Raw genomic sequence first — 25801 nt, 5'->3', positions numbered from 1 at the left:
TTTCTTAAACTTTATGGATACTATTTCTCAGACTTCTTACCCAAACAAGATCAGCAATAAAGCTGTGGCTCCCAGATTATCTCTGTAAGTGAATGCGGAAAACTGGAAAGCTGCAAAGACACAAATGCACAGAACCACCGGGACCAAATAGCAGATCTAGACAGGGAAATTAAAAAAATTAATATTTAACTGATGAAAAAAGAGAAAATAAGAAGCACTTTTCCACTCTGGAATAAAATTGTGTTCCCACTGAGTACATCAGCTTTTCTGGTTATTCCCACCCTCTGAATCAGACTTCCTTCATTTTGTTTAACCCTGAACAAACTTTACTTATGGCATTGATGTATCTGACCAAGTCCTGAATAAATGTCAAGCCTACATATCAAATTTATAATGAACAGAATGTGAGTTATCCTCAATAAAGCTTTTCAATGCTAACATCCTGGCAGTTTCTGATCACCAACACTGCATCATTACAGCTTCGCTGGGAATATGTAGTTCTGCTGAAAACATCAAATTTGCATTTTAAAGACCTGGCAATCACAGCCAAATGAAACAACCTATGACCAGTTGTATTTTTTTTTGCCAAAGAGGTGCATTACATTTTTGGCAGATTCATTCCAGAGCACTGCACATATAGACTAAAAGACAATTTCCTTCCAAATGGCGGAGAATCTCTAACTGCTTCAGATCTGGTAATTACTCATTATAATGCCTTCTCTGTAGATGAAAGATTAAAATATTCCTGTGAAGTAACTAAGAAGATCATGTTCAAACCCCAGAACATATTATCGAACCCTATTCCCTGAGTTACTCTGTAGGCTGATAAAATATATACACCTGAAAACTCTAAACTGTTTCAAACAGTACATGAGTAACTTACTTGCTACTTCTTTATGAAAGGAGAGAAAGGCACATTATTTTTTATTTTAAAAATCTTTAGTATATTTTACCCTTTCTCTCCTTTGGTACCATTTGTCCCCAACCCTATGGATTTCTATGTTCTTCCTGTTCTAGAATACACCTTTGTCTCACATTTTTTTTGGCACCAGGGACATAAGAGATAGTTGGCTAATGATATCTGACAGTAATGCCTTGATATTCCCAAACGTTTGTGGGAAATGTATTAAAGTGCTAGTGAGTTTTTCATCCACATCCCCATTTGAAGAGAGGAATGAATGAGCATCTTTGATGTCATTAACCTGGCATTATAGTTACTCACTGAGAACATTTTAACAGTGAAAGCACCTGTTTCCTGTAGCAATCCGCGTGATTATCATCCATGACTCAGCATGCAGTGAACTAGCTACCCATGCTCTGAAGTAGAAAGTAGAATTTTTTTATCTCACAAAGCTGCATTCATTACATACACTTGGTATTAGTTTCTTGCCAGAAATGCATAAAACATTATTACTACAGACTGGAGGAATTCTGAGAGACAATCCTTCAGATTCCTATGTTGACTGGCTCTCAGAATTCCTAACTACAGAAAGATATTTGAACATACTAAATGATGGAAGGAGTAAAAACTTCTTATATCCATACCATATCAAACAGGAAGTTTGTGATCCAGTACAATCTGTAGCCCAGCCCAGAGATGTGTTGTAACCTTTTCTGTCCAGTAATTCTGTCTTGTACAACATATCCACCAATACTTGCTGTCAGAATGGAAAACCCCAGCAGGATACAGAACGCCACTCCACACTGTCGAAGATTCTCCAAACTTTAGAAAGAAAAAATAGTACAAAAATGATTCAGGAGTCAGATTCAAAACTATCATACATTAACTTTGTGTGTATTAATTTACTGTAGGTTAATAATAATTGAGCCATAACTGAAGCAACTGGTTTTTAGCTTCTAGTGAAGAAAATGCTCAGTATACTGCAGGAATCATTGTAGTGCAGATCATTCTGCTCTTGATAAAAGCAACATTCCCCACCTATGGTGCTTAAATACAAACTCAACTTCATGAGGTAGTTTAGAAAAAAAATGTTGCTTACAGATCCATTTAACTTTCTGTTGCCTAGTTTGTTCATTCAATTCCATGTAAGAAGTTTCCCTTAGCAGAAATGGCCACATTATAACACCCTTGAAGGTGTGTTTTAAGATTGTTTGGACTTTCAACCCATCTTCAGACGACATTGAGGATGAGAGAATAATGGAACATTTACTAGACAGGATGACACTATCCTCATCATGTACATACTTATAGAAAAACAACTAACAAACTTAATTCCACTTTCCAGCTCTGAGTCTACACTCCTGCTGATCATGGCTCTTCTAGTGCATATTGAGTGTTCTACCGCTGCCATTCTTTCAGGCAGTGCGCTGCATTTCCCAACACCCTCTGGCTAAAATAATGTTTTAATGCCAGATTTCTAAATTTACTAATAATTATTTTAAATCTACGCTCTCTGTTTTCTTGATCCCTCTGCTAATTGAAATAGCTTTCCAATTTACTCTACGTAGACCCCCCATATTTTATACACATCCTCTAAATTTCCACTCACTCTCCTCTTCCAGAAAAATCAATCTCAGTTGATCAAGCTTTCCTTGTGGCTACTATCTTAACCTAACAGCACATTTGGCAGTGATGTTTCATTCCCTGATGCATGCTTTGAAAGAGATGATAAAGCTACACTCTGTGAATCTCCAAAGTATGTGGTGACTGTGACGTCAGAACATCTTTACCATCACAAGGTATCAAGCCCCAAAGGAGTTCCTAGCAAGGTACTGAAAACCCCATAGAGTGTGCAAGGACATTTTCAACCACTCACTGCTGCAGTCAGAGGTTCCCATCTGCTTCTAAAGGGGCATCAATTATACCCAAAAAGAGCAGGGTGAGATGCCTCAATGACTATCACATCTCCCTCTCCCCGGATCTACTGTGTTGAAGTGAATGGTCAGACAGAGAAAGGAGATACTTCTAAGATAGAACAAAGAACAGAACAGGCCCTTCAGTCTTCAACTTTTAAATTATACTAAGAGCAATCTAACCTCTCCCTCCCACATAACCCTCCATTTTTCTTTCATCCATTTGCCTCTCTAAGAATCTCTTAAATGTCCCTAATGTATCTACCTCTACCACCAACCCACTGTGCATTCCATGCACTTTCCACTCTGTGTAAATCATCAACCTCTGACACCCCAAGAGTAACACACAAAAGTGCTAGAGGAACTCCACAGGTTAGAAACATAGAAAACATACAGCATAATACAGGCCCTTTGGCCCACAAAGTTGTGCTGAACATGTCCCTACCTTAGAACTACCCAGGCATTACACATAGCCCTCTATTTTTCTAAGCTCCATGTAGCCATCCAGGAATCTCTTAAAAGACTATATCATTTCCGCCTCCACCAGCAGCCCATTCCACACACTCACCACTCTCTGCGTAAAATATTTACCCCCGACAGCTCCTCTGTACTTACCTGCACCTTAAAACTATGCCCTCTGATGCTAGCCATTTCAGCCCTGGGAAAAAGCCTCTGACTATCCACACAGTCAATGCCTCTCATTATCTTGTACACCCCTATCAAGTCACCTCTCATCCTCCGTCGCTCCAAGGAGAAAAGGCTGAGTTCACTCAACCTATTCTCATAAAGCATGCTCCTCAATCCAGGAAACGTAAATCTGCTGTGCACCCTTTCTATGGTTTCCATATCCTTCCTAGAGTGAGGTGACCAGAATTGAGCACAGAATTCCAAGTGGGGTCTGACCAGGGTCCTATATAGCTGCAACATTACCTCTCGGCTCTTAAACTCAGTCCCATGACTGATGAAGGCCAATGCACCATATGCCTTCTTAACCACAAACCTACAACCTACATAGCAGTTTTGCGTGTCCTATGGACTTGGACCCCACAGTCTCTCTGATCCTCCACACTGCCAAGAGATTTACCTTTAATACTATATTCTGCCATCATATTTGACCTACCAAAATGAACCACCTCACACTTATCTGGGTTGAGCTCCATCTGCCAATTCTCAGCCCAGTTTTGCATCCTTTCAATGTCCTGTTGTAACCTCTGACAGCCCTCCACACTACCCCCAACACCCCCAACCTTTGTGTCATCAGCAAATTTACTAACCCATCACTCCACCTCCTCATCCAGGTCATTGATAAAAATCACAATGAGTAGGGTTCCCAGAACAGATCCCTGAGGCACACCACTGGTTACCGACCTCCATGCAGAATATGACCCGTCTACAACCACTCTTTGCCTTCAGTGGAGAAGCCAGTTCTAGATTCACAAAGCACTGTCCCCTTGGATCCCATGCCTCCTTACTTTCTCAATAAGCCTTGCATGGGGTACCTTATCAAATGCCTTGCTGAAATCCATATACACTACATCTACAGCTCTACCTTCATCAACGTGGTTAATCACATCCTCAAAAAATTCAATCAGGCTCATAAGGCATGACCTGCCTTTAACAAAGCCATGCTGACTATTCCTCATCATATTATGCCTCTCCAAATGATCATAAATCCTGCCTCTTAGGATCTTCTCCATCAACTTACCAACCACTGAAGTATGACTCATTAGGTTAGTCAGCATCTATAGAAAGAAATAACCAGTTGACACTTTGGGTGGCGAGACCCTTTATCGGGGAGCTGATGTAACATCTGGGCCTGAGATCAACTGTTTATTCCTTTCTATAGATGATGCCTGCTTAGTTCCTCCAGCAATTTTATGTGTTTTACTTTGGATTTCCAGCATCTGCAGAATTACTTGTATTCTGACATCTCCCCATTATATTTTCTGCCAATCACCAGAAAAGTACATCCTCTTTTTAGCCTTTGGTGCCCTAGCAAAAAGTTGCTGGCTGTCCACTCTGTCTATGCCACTTTTCATTTTATAGACCCCTATCAAGTCATCACTTAATCTCTTTTCCCCAAAGAGAAAAGGCCTAGCTTGCCCAATCTTTCCTCATAGGGCAATGTGTCTAATCCAGGCAGCATCCTATTAAATCTTCTTTGCATCCTCTCCACATCCTTCACACAGACACACAGAACTGAACACTACACTCCAAGTGTGGTCTAACCAGAGTTTTATAGAGCTAAAACATTACCTCAGGTCTCTTAAACTCAATCCCTTCACTAATGAAGGCCAACACATCATATGCCTCTTAGCCATACTATCACACTTGGAGAGATCTATGGACTTGGACCCCAAGATCCCTCTGCTCCTCCACACTGCTAAGAATCCTACAATTAACCTTGCACTCTACCTTCAAATTCAACCTTCCAAAGTGAATCACTTCACACTTTTTTCCAGTTTGAACTCCATTTGTCACTTCTCAGCCCAGTTCTGCATCCTGTCAATGTCTCCTTGTAACCTATAACAACTTTCTACACCAGAAGTTCCTAAACTGGGGTTGATAGATGGTTCATGGTAAGGCTCCATGGCATAAAAAGGTTGGGAACTTTTGTTCTACACTTTTCACAATACCTCTGATCTTTGTGTCATCTGCAAACTTATTAACCCACTCTTCCACTTACTCATCTAAGTCTTGATAAAAATCACAAAGAGGAGGGGATCTCAGGACAGTTCACTGCAGAACACTATTAATCACAGCTAAATGTTCCTCAAATTTATACTGGACATCAGTATAACTAAGCAGGAAGCCTCAGAAAGACAGGTCAGTTTTGGAGTTGGATAGAAAATCAAAATGGCTGGCAACATGGAACTCTGAAATGTCCCTATGGACAGAATGCAGGTGCTCTACCACCTAATAGCTGATAGTACCAGTATGAAGGAAAGCACAAGAACAGATATTGCACAGGCAATGTAATATGCACAATGTTCATACTAATACTCAGTGCGTATTGGATTAATTAATGCCCATGAAGTAAGTTTTCTAATAGAATCATTACAATACTCATTGACTTCATGCCAGGGAAGTCACTCTCGCTTCCAGCAGTGAATGCTTTTAATTCATTGATATTGGGTTATGGATCCAGTATACTTCCTCTGTACCATTCTGCTTGCAATTGTACATGAATTTTTACTTACAGTTTGCATTGAAATGGAAAAAGAAACTTACATTTTGTCATCATTCAGAAGAAAGCCACGATAAGGATGGTTATACAGTGCAATTCCTAATCAAAAAGAATACTTAAATATTATTCTAATTTATCATCAAAGCATACTTCCAGCAAAATCAGATTAGTGTCTGTTAGAGATCAAAGTGGCATCAACACAAATTTAAAATGAGAACAATTCTAAACTTATTCAAGAGTCTCCCTAAAATTTGTCTCTTTGACCAAACTTTGACCATCCTTCCAAAACTAGTCTTTGACTTGGTTCATATCTTTGACATGACATTATTTTGTTTTCATCAAAGATGCAATATGCATTTAAGTTGTAGTTTTGATAGCAGAGCACACTGAAGCAGGTAATTTATTGAACTAAAGCTATAGTTCCTAATGCCACGAGCATTTATACATATATTTCTCAATCATTTATACTTTGAACATGCTTTTATTGACATACCATATTCTGCCCAGTTGGCATCCGGCGGTAAGTTAGCCCAGAGAATGAGGTTATTGAGCTGATTCAGGAGTGCTGGTTCTGCATGAAAGCCCCTTTGATTATACCATACCTACAAATAGGGAAAAAGGACAATATTTTCACAGATTTGATTCCAATATTCATAATAGACAAAAAATGTTAACAGATTTGAACAGTTTCTGTAAATATTCTCAGCTCCTAGGTAAGGAGCACAAGCAGGTCACTTAGCTTTAAATTTTCTTACTTCTCGTTGGTATGGCATGTGTTAATTGGTGATTGGAAAATCTAAAGGTAGGCACAGAATTAATCCTTATGATCCATATTAGCACTGTAAACAGGGTAATACATGTGCTGACATCTCATGTTGTTCCTTGTCATTACCACTAATGATAGCTGTCATGCATGTTACTGATGTTATAGATAGCAGTGCCATCCTCTCTCTAGTTCTTTAGCACCTCCAGTGACTTTGGCTGTCTGCTCTCCAGTTCAGTCTATCAGTAGATGACTGTATTATCACCAATTCTGATTGAAACTCTGTTCAATCCTCACTATTAAAGTTTATCCATTTCAGTCTGTGCCAGTCTGCTCCGCTGCACACTGATACCCTAGATTGCGTTTATTGACAGGAATAGTTCAGGGAGAAGCAGCCTGTGCAAGGGAGTCATGATTCAATTTTAAGAGTTGACTGACTTCAGATAAAGGCCTTCAACATCTTGCGCTGGCAGAAAGATGTGGAAAGATAGAGAACTTCATTAACAATGAATATTCTGACAGAAAATCTTGGGTATCTACCCCAAAGGTAAAATACTTCATTTGAAAATTGGACCACTGAGAATTGTGTCATGAAGTTCCTCAGGCAGGTTTGTTGGATCCTGCAAAAAAAGGTAACACCTTCTCTACTTCTAACAATTGAATCATTAAGCCACAGCCCTACTGCATTCATAAGTACAAGTAAAACAAAAAAAAAAACGGGGAATTAGTAAGAAGCATTTTCCCCAACCTCCTGACCAAAATGTAGCCTTCTTCTAAAATGCAATGGCAGAATATTGGGGTCATTACCACAAAAGAGTAGGTAAACCAGCTACTGCATCCTCCCGCAGTCTAACATTAACTATTTTAATGGCTTTCTGATTTGGGGAAGATACAAAACTGACATTCTCCTTTCTCCTTTTCTTCCAATGCGTAGATCTAGGAATAGTACATTACATGGAATAATTTGGCCTTTCAATGTAGGCAAGCAACCAACAACCAATTAAGTCTGTTCCCGGCATCGAAAAAAGGAAGAATAACCTCATTTTTTGGGTAAATTTAGCACTTAACCTCTCATAATTTTCCAGAGAAAAATGCTCCTCATCACACTGTGGTGTTTTGCTAACAACTTACATAAAAGTATTGTGAATATATAGATTGTTCTTACCTTTACCAAAGTGTTGATATCTATTTGACTGAAATTGTTTCCTTTCAGCTCCTCGGGTAGTTTTTCTCCAAATGACCACCCCCCTAGTCTGTTAATGATAAAACAAATGGGTACTCACGTTGACCAGCAATCTAAGTTTCCACATGTAAGTCTGCATCAACACTTAGAACACTTCCAACAGAGATGTTACTTTGGATAGGCTGACTATAATGGAAATTCATCATTAATTTTGCTTCTAGTGAAAGTACCATGTGTTCTCAAATAGAGTATGATCAGTTTACTACAAATTTGCTGAATTAAAATGCCAATCTCAGCTTCAGACAAGATTTTTTTTTCTGTTACACAATGTTTCCTTCTAGCTTTTATTTTTCCAAGCCCAAAATTTAATTCTCACCTACTAAAGAGTAATGCATGGCAAATCAATTGAGGTCCACGTTTCTTAAGAGAGGAAATCAGACCATTTCCCTTCTGTCATCATCTCAATGACTCAAAAGACAGGGGAAATCAACCTTTATTGTCCTCAAAATCTATGACCCTGCCATCTCCCAGACAGCAACACAGGGAGGAAAAGTAATGGAGAAACAGAGTTCTGCCATTTGTTTTAAATGCATTTTAATTTGAGCAGCCAACACTGTTGGGTCAGTACGATTTTGAGAAATGCCATCAAACCAAACATTGCACACTCTTTGACATTCTGTAGATGTCCTGTTGACTTCTAGCATATGGATGTTATATTCCAAGTGAACCCATCCTAATTTCAGGAAGTGTGGTACTACCATGCAAGTTACTCAAATAATTGCTTTTTTTATGTTTATCGTTTCTCTTTGAGGATTTTTAGATTCCTCATCAGGTAATTGAATCTGATGTATTTTACCTGTTCAATCTGAAGGCATTTTCTGTTGTAATGAAATAGTTCTCCAAATTGTAGCCAGTGAGATTGTATAAGAGTTTTCCTTCATTATTTCTGAAATACGGAACTGTGATATTTATTGCAGGGCATTGCTGGAAGACAAATAAATTTTGAGTTGTATTTCTTTTACTGAAACATCTTCATTATGAATAAAATTTGATAGCAGTAAGGTTAAAGAAACAGACAGCATGATAAACCATGAAGGGACAATGAGCTGAAACTAGGCTCCGTTTTCAAGAATTTACAGATCAAGGAAGCTCAAGACAGAGAAAACATAGCAAATTCTATGTTGGACGGGCCTAGGAACTGACTCATTTTATTAAAGATGCTGGATGAATTTTGAATTTCAACCTATGCTAAATTCTAAATCAGTGGTTGAAAAATGGAACATAGAATCTACATGTTTTTTGCTGTTATTTTCCAGTTAAAGGTAAGGCCACAGGACCATCTTGCACCTTTACCCCATCCCTGCCCTGACAAATGGGTTATAGCTCATGGAGTTCAAAGGGGTTTCCAGTCACTTCATCTTTATATACCTTTAATGAAACCTGCCAAATGAAATCTAACATGAATGCTATGTGGCTCATTCCATTATCATGAACATTGCTTCCCCACCCCCAACAAGGAAAGCAGATCAAATTTTAAAAAAACAGTTAGAAACATGATTTAAAAATTACTTGAAATAATCCTGAGAATTTTTAATAAAATAGTAAACAAAATAAGTTCAAAAAAGGGCAGAAAACAGCTGACAAAAATGTTCTTGCTTATACTGAAGCTTTACAAGGTTATTTTTCCAGTAAAGCTCCTTGCTGCAAATACTTTGTCCGGCTTAAAAATGATCATCTTATATGTGGTCTTTATATGCAGACATTAGCTACATCAAACTGGGACAGGGAAATGGAGTAATGGTGTTGTTATGAAACTGGAAAAAAGCAAGGATATTACCATTTCATTAAATTTCAAATAGCTTTTGTGAATGCCCAAAATTAAGGGGTGACATTGATAGTAAAGAAGGTTATTGCAGATTACAAGCACATGTTGATCAGCCAGCGAAGTGGGCTAAGGACTGATTCTAATACAGCTAACTAAGTGTAAAGTGATGCATGGTAAGGCACTAGGGAGTGTAATGGAATAGAGGGTGTAGGAATACGAGTGAATAGTGTATTGAAAGCAGCAGCAACGGTGGTGAAAAAGGTTAGCACGGTGGCCTTCATCAGTCAAGCCATTGAGTATAGAGTTGGGAAATTGTCATTGTTGAGGCTGCACTTGGACTGTGCTATAGAAAGATGTGGTTAAACTATTGTAGGGCTCGCAGTACCAGTAACCGTGGTGTTAACTGTTCAGGCTAACAAAATGGCTTCTCTGTGTTGTTATAATGAAATGGCTTCTCTGTAATGTTACTTAATGCTGTAATGGATTTCTGTAAATAGGTTTCTGTATCTGGAATGTTTGGGTTATAACTGTAGACAAGGGGGGAACTAACCAATGGAGAATTGTTATGCTATCCTGTATCTGTGAGCTGAGTGGAAGTTCCCTGTCTTTTTCAGGAGATGAGCGAGGAGGACGGATGTGTGAGGAGCGGACAGCGGTTCCAGGGCGGCGGATACTGGACATCGGCGGCTCGGATGGTGGCCAAAGGCTCAGAAGGTCATTGTGAATGGAACCTGAGGCGTGAGCTCCAACGTATTAAAATATTATGTGCATAAACTGATGAACTTACTGATCTGTCACCTTTAGGTTATCTGTTTCTACTAACCCATCACTAAGAAATAACTATAAAATTGCAATTATTTACTCACCTTTGGTATATTGTCTGATATTTGTGTTGTGAGCGTGTACCGGGGGTGGGGGGGGGGGGCCTTACACCATATTTATACCGAAGTATTGCACTATTGGCGGAGTGACGGCGGTTCACCCTAGGTGAATGGGGGTAAATTGGGGGCACAGATGCTACACTATAAAGAGTGCAGAAAAGATTTAAGAGGATGTTGCTGGGACTAGTAGGCCTGAGTTAGACTGAGAGTTTGGACAGTCTAGATCTTTATTCCTTGGAACAGAGGAGAAGGAGGGATTAACTTATAGAAAAGTTTAAAATTGTGAGAGACATAGATATGGTGGACAGAAACAGTCTTTCTCCTAGGGTATGCAGAGTTCAAAAGCAGGGAGCAAAGGTTTGAGATTGAACAAAGGACCTGAGGGGCAACTTTTTCAAATAGAAGGTGGCAAATATATGGAACAAGCTAAGATAATAGTATCATCTAAGAAACACTTGGATGGGTATATGGAGAGGCCAGGCTTAAATGGGCTAAATGTAGGAAATTGGGTCTAACTGGGTGAGCACCTTGGTTGGCATGGTCTCATTGGGCCAAAGGATCTCTGTTCATGCTGTATGACTCTGTGACTTGAGTCTATAAGACACCAGATAGGGTTCAAATTCACACTTATTAGAAAAAGTTACATCCAAGCTACCAACTCAAACTTGCATTGAACCAAAAAGTGGATCTCTATAGATTTTATACAAGAATTGAATTTACAAATTAATGCTCCGGGTATAGATCTTCATTCTCTGTAAGGATATATTATTGATTCAAACTTTCTTCCACACAGAAGAACCTGATCCCATTCCACCTGATCCACTCTTTAAGAAGAGAGGAAGGCAAAAGAAAGGAAATTATAGGCCAGTTAGCCTAACCTCAGTGGTCGGGGAAGTGTTGGAGTGCATTATTAAGGATGAGGTTTCAGGGTACTTGGAAACTATTGATAAAATAAGTTGAAGTCAGCATGGTTTCTGTAAAGGGAAATCTTGCCTGACAGATCTGTTAGTTACTGCAGGAAGTAACAAGCAGGATGGGCAAATGAGAGGCAGAGGAGGTAATTTACTTGGATTTTCAGAAGGCATTTGATGAGGACATAGATGAATTGGAAGAGTGGGCAAAAAATGGCAGATGGAATACAGTGTTGGGAAATGTATGATCATGTACTTTGGTAAAAGAAACAATAGTGCTGACTATTATCTAAATGGGGAGAAGGTTCAAACATCAGAGATGCAGAGGGACTTAGGAGACCTCTTGCAAGACTCCCAGGAGGTTAATTTACAGGTTGAGTCCGTGGTAAAGAAGGCAAATGCAATGTTGTCATTTATTTCAAAGGGAACAGAATATAAAAGTGAGATAATGCTGAGCCTTTATAAGACACTGGTCAGGCCATGGAGTATGGTCAAGAGCCTTGAGCCTCATATCTCAGAAAGGATGTGTTGTCATTGGAGAGAGTCCAGAGGAAGTTCATGAGGATGATTCTGGGAATGAACGGGTGAACATATGACGAATGTTTGGTAGTTTTGGGCCTGTACTCGCTGAATACAGAAGAATGCAGGGGGGAGGGGATCTCATTGAAACCTACCAAATGTTGAAAGGATCAGATAAGATGAATGTGGAAAGGATGATGGGATATCCAGAGCTAGCAGGCACAGCCTCAAAATTGAGGGGTGACCTTTTAGAAATGAGGTAAGAAGGATTTTTTTTAGCTAGAGAGTAGTGAATCTGTGAAATGCTCTGCCACAGACTGCAGGGGAGGCCATCTGTGGGTATATTTAAGGCAGAAGTTGACTGTTTCCTGATTTGTCATGGCATCAAAGCATACAGGGAGAAGTCAGGTGTATGGGGTTGAGTGGGATCAGGGATCAGCCATGATAGAATGGCAGAGCAAACTCGATGGACTGATTGGCCTAATTCTGCTCCTATGTCTTATGGTCATCCAACAACATGTGCCAGATCTATGAGATCTTTGGATCCATTTGCAATCAGCTTAGGCTTTAAGAACATAGCCCATTTAATAGCATGTCAGTCTATCTACATCTAGATCCTGGTCACAATTACTATGACTATTTCTAAATGTCCTGTGATTCCAAGCAGGTACTATTTTAAGGATCTTACTGTCTCTAGTGTTTATTCAGATATTCTTTGATGCCATTCACTTTATACAGCTTGCTTATCAGTCTGTCACTGATCTCTTTTAATTCATGCTTTTTCATTTATTTAATTTTCTGAGCTTGTTTTGGTCCATTCATTCCCACTGATTTTTTTAATGTACTTTCATTTCCAAAGATAGCATAATTTCAAATGTGAAACACTAATAACATTTCTGCAGCCTAACAATATAACTAACACAATTATTCATGGGAACACTGGGCAACTAAATACAAGATATTCCTGCACTCACTAGCACGATTGCAGCTGTTTTTAATACATATTCATAAAGTACATCAGAAAATAATGAAAATTAACTAGCTTACTACCTGATAACCATGATCACAATTACACTTAACAAGAGAGTTCTCTGGTTCTGAAGGTCCTTTCCACATGCATACAGGATTATTCCTATGAAAAAAAATAAACCATGTCTCAGTTTTCTCTGGAAAGCAAAATAATCACAAAATATCAGAATGAGGTTTATTGTCACTGGCATAAGTGGTGAAATGTGTTATTTTGTGGCAACAGTACAGTGCAGGCATAACAAATTACTGGAATTTACAATAAAACAAATCATCAAATTGATAGATATAAAGTGAGCTCTTCCATTACCAAACAACAGGTTAGAGAGATCAGCTTTGCTGAAAGGTTATTGACATGAAATGTTCACTCTGTTCTTTCTACACTGGAGCTACCTAACCTGCTCAGTGCTTTCAGTTTTGTTTCGATTTCAGATTTCCCATATCTAGAGATTTTAAATTTCAATTATCATAAAAGGAATAGATTTGATCTTTTTTTTTTGTTCCTTTACCTCAAAAGCTGCCATTCCATTTCCTAATCAAAACCAGACTGGAGAATGAGATGGATCGATAGTTTCTCCAACCATTTCTCCTCAGACATTTTTCTATAACCTCTCCATCATAGCTCTATATAATTTGAAAACTTCTATTGTATCTTTCCTAGCTCAAAGAAGAACAATTCCAGTTTCTCTAGTCTTTACAAAGTTCCTCATCTCTGGCACCTTTCTGGTATATCTCTCTTGCACATTCTACAAAGGCTTTTAAAACTTAAATCTATTATTCATTGCAATATTGCTCCGGCTTTCAAACAGTGTTCGTAATCTCCTTCATGCTATTTTAAAATGCTCAAAAATTGTACATTATATTCAGTTTTGAAACAGCGCTAGTGGGTTCCCTTGTATTACCCTGCTTTAAGAATGGGTTTTGGTGATCAAATTTCTTCCATGAGCTCATCTCTCCTCTCAGATTCAACCTCAGAATGGAGTCCTTAAAAGATCACACCACAATAGGAAAAGCACTCCTTCATTACTGAGGAAAGATGGCAAAAGAAAAGAATGATGGTAGTGCCAAAATTGCTGTAGTGGGCAGAGAAACCTGCACAGGCTACATAGGAGACAACTTCCTTGTTCAGAGACAACAATGAAAGGAAGTAGACAAATAAGTACCCGTAAGGGCATGTGTGCCATTTATGGATATGTGCAGTTTTGGTGGACAACTATAACAGCCAGTTCTTCCCCCCCCCCCAGAATATCCAATCAAAAATGAAATGTGTCCCAATTTATTGGTTGAGCTTGCATTGACTTCTTCAATGCAGCAGTAAGCAACAACGCCTCATATGTGGCAAATATCAGGAGAGAAGAATCCTGAGGGAACTATTACCCTCATTTTAAAAAGAATGCTGTCATTTTTGTGGGCTTGTACTTGTGGCTTTCATAAACCCAACTCAGGAATCGTAGACCCAATAATGCCTGGTCTGGGCTTCAGTTGTAAGAGTGAACTGGCAATTGAAGATCAACCAAGAAAAATTGTTGGTAGGCGAAGGGTGTCTTTTAGAAAGAATGAGGCCAGGATGGACAGAGGGCAACAGGTGATACAGATTTAGAGATCACACTTCTATAAAAGACCCAGGTTATTGCTGGGCCAAGTGCCTTAGCCAATCAAGCAACTAGAGTTGAAAGTAATGGGTGTCACCTAAGTGAATCAGAGGCTGAAGTTTCAGAATCTAACCTTCAGTGGTTCAGAACTGATGGCAAAGAGGAAGGAGGACATTGGGAAACATTGGCCTTCAGAGGACTGGAGACTAGTTGGGGGAAGGAGCATGTTGGGAGGGAAGGTGGGCATTACGTCAACCCCTTGGAGAATATTGGAAGCAAGATTAGAAGGTGCAGTGTTTCCTCATTGGGCATATCCAAAGAATCAAAGGTAAGAACAGAACTTATATGAAGAGAATCTAATTCAGTACCGCTTGAAATATTAAAATATAAATGGCCTGGGAGTTCCCATCATGACTGTTCCTGAGTAAAGAGTGCAGTTTTCCCCAAAAGCTCTAAAAAGTAAGTTGCATTAGAAATTATGTCATTCGATGATTTATATGGTGATCTCATCAAGGGAACAAGGACATGTATAGTTAGATTATTGAAATCTCATGAAATGATCAGGAAATGGTCATTATGATACCTCATTTGGGGCAAATTCAAATTTTGAGTTGTACGATGCAGGGAAAGATAACATTTAGAAATGTCAGTGGTGATCCGTAATATCCAAATCAGCACTTGTATTTCCTATATCACATCACCAGAGTAAGTAGAATCATGCTGTTGGCTTTGGAGGGCCTTCTGGTAGGAGCAGTGGGCAAGGGTGAGGAGAAATCTGCTCCTTATGGTTCATAAGCAAAGTTGGGTGTAGCCATGCACGGTCTTAAATTATTTTAGCTGGCTTGGTTCCTGCAGAGCCAATGTTGAAGCTAGCAAACGTATAAAACCCAAAGCAGTCACACTCTTTCAAATAGTTTTGTGGTAGACCCAGCTCCTACAACCTGGTTGGTTGCTTAACTTCCTCATTTCACCTCCCATAAAAACCAGATGCGTGATGGGTTCAGATAAAAGATTCTTTAAACTTGGGAACTGATCCAAATCCCAACCATTGTTGGTGTTTAAAATTACTCATTCTGTATATTAATGAAAGGAGTACCACTTCCAGGCATCTCAATCTTGAGTTAAGACGGACTTAACATAACTAAACATTGACAAACTTACCGATCAGAGTCTTGGTCAACGCAGGATTCATTTATTTTTAATGACTTCAGCAACATTGAAGTGAGGTTTTGAAAATCTGTTTTATCAGAACTATACAGAGCAAGAAAAATCATGGTTAGTCACAGAAAAATAAAATATGTAGGCTTGCTCAAGTTGCCAAAAGCAGAGGGAAATAAGGAGTTTCAATATGTTGACCTAATAATCTGTGGAAATTATTTTAAATGTATAAGATTCACCCAATTTGTTAAAATGGGCAACTAATGTCACACATTTCTGTTATAATAACCATCCCCACATTAAAGTCTAACAACCAAAAGAAAATAAAAGTATTAGTTATACTAACCATTAACCACTTAAAATGAGATACCTAGAATTGAATTACTTCCATGATTAATGGTTGGTGTTTGCAGTCAGCTGCAACAAAATGCCATTCATTACTTACTTATGTTTGCAGTTAAAACACTACCTTTTACATTAGTTTTTACCTCTCTACTCTCCTCTTACTTAACCCATCTGCATGCAAAAAATGTAATGCATTGGTTCTGCCAGAAAAATCAGCAGTGCTGTTTAAACTAGTTAGCTACTCACAAAGTCGTGTGTGCTTGCACTTTTACTCTCTGGTTATTCCTCTAGTTGCAAACTTAAACTGTCTTCCTTGCTTTCATTTTACTTTAAAAAATGGGAGTTGCAAATTTAATACTGAGTAGAGCTACACAGCAAGCAAAGGCAGATGTCAGGGGGGTTTCTCCATCTCTCTGATCTGACTTTTGGCATTCACGTAATATGGATTTTTTCAGTAGATCAAGGCCTTCAGGACATGTTTTTGGCCCTTTTTTCCCCTTTCAGCTAACTTGTTTTCACAGAGTCCAAGAGGTAAGAGTTATTTCTCTTAAGGAAGCAGAACTGTATTCAGGTCTTTGCTCCTCTCATTCTCACAACTGTACATATCCTAAAATGGATCTTAAATACTGCTGGGATTCAACAGACATGTTTCTTCTGATTCTCACACAAAGGAAGTTTCATTGCTGCATTAAACAAAGTTGCCACAGCACCCTATGATTATACATAATAGTATATAAACATACCACAATCAGGGAGATGACTAAAAGTTAGAAATGCCTCAGCAATTGGAAAGTAGGCAATATAAATGACAAAAAAAAATTAACAGAACCACCTGATTTCCCTTGGAAAGGTCGAGACAAGGTTGTGCTATTTCTTAAAAGCCCATGCCAATCAAAGACTATCTATGTACAACAGGATTTCACACAAGTAAATCAAAAATAATCACCATGTTCCTTTGCTTTCCTTTCAGATATGTCTCATATTTGGTCATCCCTACCTTTGCCCACTTAGTTTTAATCTGTTAACTATTCATACATCTACCTGTTCACCTGTAAGAATTTATGAATGTATAAAATTCTAAAAACCAAAGGCAAAACTTTTCAAAGAGGAAATTCAACAATAAGGAAACAACATGATGCAAATTAGCTGATACCAATCACCATCTCCTGAAATTAACACTTCTACTCATTGGTGAACAATAGCACAAGCATTCCATTTAATTCCTAACAAAACTTCAGGAATTAATCAGTTCTAGCTCCAGAATTAATTAAATCAATCACTCTGAGAAGAAGCACAATAAATAAGGCAGTTGGATGACTGATCCAAGGAATATTTGTGGGTGAAATATGGGTTTTGAAAAGTTTCATGAACACTTTAGCAGGATGTAATTTCATTAGAAGCACAACTATATCTGAGTAGACAAACATCAAAGACATCAATTGTCATTAAAAAGCTATTTCTTAAGGATAAATTCCTAACATTAGCATTAGAGATATTTAAATAATAGTTCTGATGAAGAATCTTAGACCAGAAACAATAGTATTTCAACAGCTTCCACCTTTATTTTCACTGATGGAAGAACTCTGCCAGGCAGGCAGCATGGGTGGAAAGAGAAACAGCTTGACCCTTCTTCAGAACTTCAAAGCTGGAGTCTGGTTTGGTGAGCAGGACTGTTTGGTGCATGATGCAAACCTTCATCATTCCACAATGCAGATTTCACTGCCATAATAAAATGTCCACACAAAAGTTATCCGTATTCATGTCTATCTTCCGTTATGCTCACATGTCACTTTCAAGCACTTGTGGGCCCTGAGTAAGCATGGGGAAAGGGATGAAATGCTACATAGAAATAAAATTACCTCCAAGAGGACAACATTTTGTTATTGGGTTTGGAGGCTTGAGTGCCTCTATGACCTGGAGAGCTACATTGGCTGGAGTCAGGGCTTTGTGCATTTGTACCTCTTGGTAGGGTCATCCATGCCACATATTCCAACAGTAGAGGCTGGACTAAAAGTAGTCCTTCAGTCCTCCATGTTCTGGGAGCCAGCTCAGGGTTAACAACCCTGACTGCTAAACAAAATTGTTATGGAAACAATAATGAAGGATCCTTCTACATCTGAATGACGGTATTGCTGAGTCTCTACACGGGACTTGCATGACTGACAGTAGTAAAAACCAAGAGGAAGCTACTGGTACGATGAAGGAAGCCCTGAACAATACCAGAGTTGAAGGACTTCATTGCTGCCAGCAGCGTAATGGATAGTCAGTAAATAAAATGAAAATAAACTAAAATAAAAGCCCAAATTTGTATTAATTATAGTAAATGGACAATTTATACATATAGCCCTAAATGTATGCTAATAGCTGACCAAACCAACCCTTCCCAGATGATATTAGGACAGTCTTGTATACGGGTTAATGGCAATCAATTACAAAACATCTTGAATGTGAGGGAAATGAAAATGGTCCCTTTAAAATAATCTGCAAAATAAAGCTCTTAAGTTTGGCATGTGTCTTGTGGCTGGCTCAAAGGTTGCTTCTTTCTAAATACTGTCTGTTCAGCATGTACTCTTTACAGTTCTTTGTATTTCATGCACATCAATATTTCAGGAAACAAAACAATCTAAAATGCAATGCATCATTCAATATTTCCAAATGTGGAAAGAAGTTAGAGCAATTCTTGCCAGGATTTGTACAGATTAGCACATGGAACGTGGATTGTACCACATAACCTGCTGGAAGAACCCAGTGGGTCAAGCAGCATCTATGGGAGGAAAGAAACTATTGATGTTTTGAGTTGAAACAGCATTAGGACTGAGAGTGGACAGGTAGGATGGCCAGCTTCAAAAATGCTTGCTGAACTTCCAACTTATTGAAGAATTTTAGAAAAGTTAAGAGCCCAAGAGGGATTCCTCATACATATATGGGGCTATAAATCCTAAAGAATTTCAGGATGTATATTGTACACATTTCTCTGACATTAAACGTATCTATTGAAATCTATTGAATTGGAATATGATTAAAGTCAGCATGAGATATCATAAACAGGTATATCCCATCATTATGCTGGGTTGATGAAATATTGTGTTATAGTACAGAAATAACTTTATAAATGAAATCCATCTTGATAAGATTAGTACATGAATATTTCCTATTTTCATATTTATTAAATGATTCTAATTTCATTGTGCATCCACAAGCATGTCAATGAATCTAAATACAGCTGTTTGCAACACTAGTGTATTGTCCTTACTAAAACCCATCTTTTAAAAACTAATCAGGCAAACTCATTTCTCATGGCAACAGTTCCAAGAAATGTTCTCAGTGTCTTCATGTGTTTTTATTACGAACATAAGATGAAGTTGTTTGCCTAACCACTGAGAGCACAGAAAACAAATCCCTCAAGCATTTTGTCATACTCAGAACTGACACCATATTTGTTGAATGCAAGGTTGGTTTTGCACTTCCTCATACCCACAACTGGGGCAAACTTATTAGTAAATTTTTTGGCCACTTTACCTGAAGAAGGTAGCATCTGAATCCTTATACAAATCTGGTGACATTCTAAGTGAAGGGTATTCAGAAGATATTGCCTTCACGCTGAAGAGAGCCATTGCTAAAATGACAAAGAGAACAGGAAGCAGCAGGTTGGCAATGGCTCCTTTCCAGTCTCTTCGGGTGTGATGAAAGCGTTTAATCATCACAGCTGCCATCTGCGTAAAAGTCAGTCTTATACCAGTCACCCGTGGATCTTCAGCAAGTGCCTCAGCTTTGTGTAAGAAGAATAAAAGTACATTAAATATCAATATATGTAATAAATAAGGGCATACCTAATTTGTGGGATGAAAAGTTATTCAAAATTATAGCTGAGATAAGACAGTGAGACAAAGTTGTGGAAAAAAATAATAGTTATTTTCTATTAAAGATGTAATGTTGAAACATTATAAAGCACTGGTGAGGCCTCACTTGGAGTATTATGAGCAGGTATGGACCCCTTAGAACGATGTGCTGAAATTGGAGAGTGTTCAAAGGAGGTTCACGAAAATGATTTCCAGATTAAATGACTTGTCACATGAAGATCTTTTGATGGCTCTGGGCCTGTATTCACTAAAATTCAGAAAAATAAGGGGTGACCTACTTGAAACCTATCAAATGATGAAAGGCCTTGATAATGTTGACACGGAGAAGAAGTTTTCTCTGGCAGGAGTATCTAAGACCAGAGAACACAACTTCAAAATAGAGAGGTGTCCTTTTAGAACTGAGATCAGGAAGAATTTCTTTATCCAGAATGGTGAATCTGTGGAATTCATTGACACAGGCAGCTATGAAGACCAAGTCTTTATGTATATTTAAGGCAGATGTTGATAGATTTTTGATTGGTCGGGGCATGAAGGGAATGGGAGGGGGGAGAGGGAGAGGCAGGATATTGGGGCTGAGAGGGAAAATGGATCAGCCGTGATGAAATGGTGGAACAGAATCGATGGGTCAAATGGCTTAATTCTGCTCCTATATCTTATGGTCTTATTAACACAGTGGACTACAAAAGTCAGCCATAAGGAAGATTAGAGATCCCATAAGTGCTCGGCTACAATTCCATAACCCCAAGAGTGGCTGAAAGAGTGGCAACGGTGCCGTGTACAGTGAAAAGAAGGAATGGAGAATATGGGAGTTGGTGGAACTATGATGGAGCCAAATATTGCTGGGTGTTATCAAGTGCAAAGTTCAGGACCCCGATACATTGAAATGCCAACTATCCTTTTAGTGGCCAAAAGAGAGGCCAAAAATAATATATAACAAATAACTTGCTATAGAGTCTTCTCTACTCAATGTTCCCAACTGTCAAATCTCTCGAAAGCAAGTACTACATAATTTCAACTCACATATCATTGGAGGAATGGCCAAGTCAAGCCATAGTGGCTGTATTGGCCCTGGTACAAGTTGCCACAACGTAAAAAAAAAACTTACAAATTCTGGTGAGGTAAGTGAAGGATGAAAACACTGAGAGTGGTCAAGGGTTGTATGATAAACAGATAAACAGGACTATTAGGAATTTGAAATTGACAAGTTTAGCCATCCAATCAAATAGAACTTTCCCCACAGTCAGTAATTGACAAATAACTGGTAGAAACTGCACCTTGCAATTACAAATTGCTCAATTACACCCCAAATAATGAGATTTTCATGCTAGAAATAGTCTGAAACTTAACTATATTTAGTTTTTGCCAACCTTGGTTATTGTTCCCAATTGAAATGATTGTCATACAGGGTTAGAGTTAGGGTTGACCAGCCCTAACTTGACCAAGTTAAGTTTCTGGACCATAGAAGGAAACATTATTGCTCAGGATTTGCACACAGTCTTATAATGACACCTACTGAGTTAATCAGTGAGGCATATCCATTTTCTGCAAAAGCCAATCTTTAGGTATCTCGAATAAAGAAATTTAGGAACAGTCTTATTAGATTACAGCTGATCTGTACGATGGAGCAAAGTTGTCACATTGCTGCCAATTAGTGCTCAGTAAGGGATGAGTTTGAGCTGCGGAACCGTGTCAACTGGGAATAGGATCAGACAAAGAGAACATTATCCTTGCAACACTGTTTTCCATAATTCAACAAATCCATCAATCTTGATCGTAATCTCCTCACATACAGTGCAGCATCTCACAATTGTTTTCAGGGAGAAACATTGAATTAGGAAAAGAAACCAATAAAAAAGTAAAGGATTGAACTGAAGAATTGGAAGAATAAGTAGTGTTTTTTTCCTAAAGAATGTCAAATGAGTATGAGATTAAATACTAAAAATTCTGGAAGAAGGGGAACATTTTTCACATAGTGCGTTGAAGGCCTGTAGCATGCACCACCAGAGTCAGCAATTTGAAAAAGACTAATATAAAATTAATGAACAGAATAGATATGCCATTGTAGAAAAGGATAAGTGGATACAGGTAAAGTGTGACCTTGGTGACTATTACTGGAAATATATAAAAGTGGATTGATTTTTCCAGCATGAATACACAACTTACACAAAATTATATTTGAATTAAATTTCTCCAAGCTTATCTGCAGCAAGCCTCTTATAAAACTACTGTTTAATTTGCTTTTCAACTTTGTTTTGTATTTACATGCTGTAGACTTACTATCTGAAATGCAGCTAATTCTCTAGTTGACAACAAATCCTCAGAGTAGTCTTAAATGTTTCTAGGCTCCACATACAAAAGCCAATTCCAGCACCCTTGTTGTGTGAGAGTATGGCAATAATGTGATTGATAGTAGCACCTCCTTCTTACCGCCGGATCATAATGAGATTCAGCACAGAAACAGGCCCTTTGGCCCATTAAGACTGCACCTACTGTCAACCTTGTATTTTTACATGTCATTAATAACATAAACTTTCTTATTCTTCCCAAGTTCCCATCAACTTACTCCAGATTCTAATACTCATCTACACCCTGGGAGTGATTTACAGTGGCTAATTTATCTATCAACCTACATATTTTTGAGAAATGGGAAGAAGCTGGAACATCCATTGGAAACCCACATAATCATCGGGACAATTTGGAAAGACCATAAAAACAGCACCGGAGGCCAGGGTTGAACTAGGGTCACTAGAGCTGTGGTACATGTGCTACTGAGATTCGAATCAGAGTCATTTCAGTGGAGTCTTTGAAAAAGAGAGTCTTGCTGCGGCTGAGAGCAGGCTGGGTCTCGAAAACTATTGTGGTTGAGCAAGATCAATAGGGTCTCAGATTAATTTTCATGTGTCCAGGATAATGTATGCTCTACCATTCAAAACTCTGAAGGAAGGTTTTAAGCTATTTTTGTGTGATCAGGAGCAGTCAGCTGAAAGCAGCCTTCGGACAGAATACTGATGGATCTGGAAATAAAACACCTTCAGGCCTTTTGATTGGGTAAGCCCTTCCTAACTGTCCTCAGTGATGATCAAAGAAATCACATGAAAACAGACCCCATTATATGCTCACTATGAGATCACAGACTGACTTATTTAATTCTGATATGTTAAAGCTGGCACCATAACTTTAAAGTGAGTGAGATGCTCTGAGTGCTAATGATTTTAAACCAAATCAGCTAAATGACTCACTATCATTCTCAGGAAAAGTGGTGCTCTCAGATTTTAGAGACTGTCCATCCTGATCGTCATGTTGTTCAGATTGTTCTTCATTCTGCATCAACTTCATGAACACCTGAGGAAATATAAACAGAAAAGATGCCGTGTAGGTACTTATAAATTTAATTAATTTAAATTTTAAATTGTTACATTCAATGTTGTATGGCAACTACAAAGATTAAGCATTGTATTATCACATTTACTGTACATGGAACACAGTCAGTATGCTAAAGTGAGATTATTAAATGACTTTCTTCAAACTGTAAACTGCTGGCAATGCTGCCTGAATTATCATTGGTGTAGTAATACTGCCATTATGAAATTAAGCATTTTCTAGTCCACTGAGCTCTCAATCACACACTTTCAGCAAATTATATATATCAGAGACCAGTGCTTTCTTAGAAATGAACAGGTGCATCAGAATTCAGGCAAACACCAGGCGAGTGTGTGAATTGCAGTTTTGGTCAATTGTGTGCAGTTTTGGTCACCTATGTACAGGAAAGATGTAAATAAGTTTGAAATAGTACAGGGAAAATTTACAAAGAGGTTGCCAGGTCTGAACGACCTGAGTTATATGGAAAGATTGAACAGGTTAGGACTTTATTCTTTAGAATGTAGAAGACTGAGAGGAGATTTGATAGAGGTAACTAAAATTATGTCAGGTATAGATAGTGTAAATGCAAGCAAGCTTTCTCCACTGAGGTTGGATGGGACTGTAACTAGAGGTCATGGGTTAAGGGTGAAAGATTAAATGTTTAAGGGTAACATGAGGGGAAAACTCTTCACTCAGAGGGCCATGAGAGCGTGGAACAAGCTGCCAGCGCAAACAGTGCATGTGAGCTCAATTCAACATGTAAGAGAAGTTTGGATAAGTACATGGATGGTAGGGATATGGCGGGCAATGGTCCCGGTGCAGGTCGATGGGAGTAAGCAGTTTAAATGGCTTGGCATGAACTAGATGGGCCAAAGGGCCAGTTTCTGTGCTGTACTTTTCTATGATGCTGCTGTATGAGTGCTGGACGGAATGCTGGTTAATGGCATTAGGACAGATGGATATTTGATTTTCATAGTAGACATGGTGGGCTAAAGGGCTTGTTTCTGTGCTGTTTGACTCCATGGCAGGGCAGAGGTATTGGTTAACAAAACGTAACAAGAGCGGAAAACTAATAGCAATTGCCTGTCCATCACTTCAGGGGTCATGGAAGATCGAAGTCAAAGGTGAGGCCAAAGGGGGAAAGTAGAATTTTATTATATGAACACATATTGTGTGTGTAAATAAGATCACCAGGAACAAAAAAAGTTTAAGGCCAATGAAGCAACTTTTAAAAAGCTCATTAATCAGAATCAAAATTAAAAATCTATTTGTATTAAGACTATCCTTATGCTTCAGCCATTGGACAATGATAGCTTTAAGTTGGAAAGATACGTTCATCTTAAAACAAGGAGTTAATAAACTAGACTGACAGTTCAGTTTCATTCAAATACTATCAGAGATGTTGATTATTGAAAGAGAAATAAAAATTGACATCCAGTCTACCCGCAAAGGAGTTTAACAAAAAAAATGGTAAAATTCAAAGAATCTGATGTCTTCCCTCTATCCTTCCCCACAATTACTTTTCAACCTAAATCATTAAAGCAGGTTATCTAATCTTTAATTCCCTATTTTGGGATCAAGATTTGATCACAAAGAAAAGAAAATGTTGAAATTATTCAGAAAGGCACACGGTATCAGTAGAGGGAGGGTCAGATTTAACATTTCAAATCAGTGACCTTTCATCAGAACTGGAAAGGTAAGGAAGCAAATGTATTTGTATTTTAAGTTGCAGAGCTTTGCTCTCAATTAGGCCATTTTAACTTCCTCCACTGCAGCAGTAATTGTACTTCATAGCCAATCTTGTCAATCTCCCAAATTTAGACCAGAGTACTGGGTGACTATTGCTTGATAGTTCTGTCTCTCCTACCCCATTTCCACATGCTGTGGGAATTCAGAAAGTAGCAGTCCAATGGTAGAATAAAAGAAAAATAACTATTAGCTTCAAAACATAATTACTTTGTTCATTTACAATTGGTCAAAAATTAATCAGTAAAAATCTTTAGTTGAAAAGTGTTAGTGTGTTTGATGACCCAAATTGTCTTGCAATACACTCTTATGAAGTTAATCCATTCATATTCTCAAACCAATCTTTCAGGAAAACCATTCCACACATTCACTGGTGTGAAATACCGTATTTTTTTAAAATACTAAGTTTATTTAAAGTGTGGTGTTTCCTAATTCCACACAATAGTAGAAATCCACTGGATTTCATTGAACCTGTTGGGTCCATGTATAAATAAAATCCTCAAAGATTTCAGATAAAAGGTGTCATTTACACAGCTTTACTCTGAGTTGTTTCAAGACCATTAAACATTCATGTCCTAGTTATGTGTAGGACTACACACTCATCAAACCCCACTTGTCTTTTTTCTTCAAT

General features: G+C 38.3%; 1 protein-coding gene across 1 annotated transcript in view; it reads right to left on the bottom strand.

The window, feature by feature from the left end:
- The window catches only part of LOC140732128 (uncharacterized), a 205073-nt gene that overhangs the window by 26178 nt on the left and 153094 nt on the right, over positions 1–25801 (bottom strand). The window contains exons 44-53 of the mRNA XM_073054312.1: positions 23304–23406; positions 19724–19973; positions 15863–15952; positions 13134–13215; positions 8804–8931; positions 7930–8017; positions 6495–6603; positions 6046–6100; positions 1546–1723; positions 41–156 (exon numbers count right to left, since the gene is read on the bottom strand). Coding sequence (XP_072910413.1) covers positions 41–156; positions 1546–1723; positions 6046–6100; positions 6495–6603; positions 7930–8017; positions 8804–8931; positions 13134–13215; positions 15863–15952; positions 19724–19973; positions 23304–23406 — 1199 coding nt within the window. The remainder of the gene's footprint in view (positions 1–40; positions 157–1545; positions 1724–6045; positions 6101–6494; positions 6604–7929; positions 8018–8803; positions 8932–13133; positions 13216–15862; positions 15953–19723; positions 19974–23303; positions 23407–25801) is intronic.

Source organism: Hemitrygon akajei, chromosome 8, assembly GCF_048418815.1.
Source record: "Hemitrygon akajei chromosome 8, sHemAka1.3, whole genome shotgun sequence".
In the NCBI taxonomy this organism is placed as follows: Eukaryota; Metazoa; Chordata; class Chondrichthyes; order Myliobatiformes; family Dasyatidae; genus Hemitrygon; species Hemitrygon akajei.
This window is presented reverse-complemented; position numbering and strand designations above follow the sequence as displayed.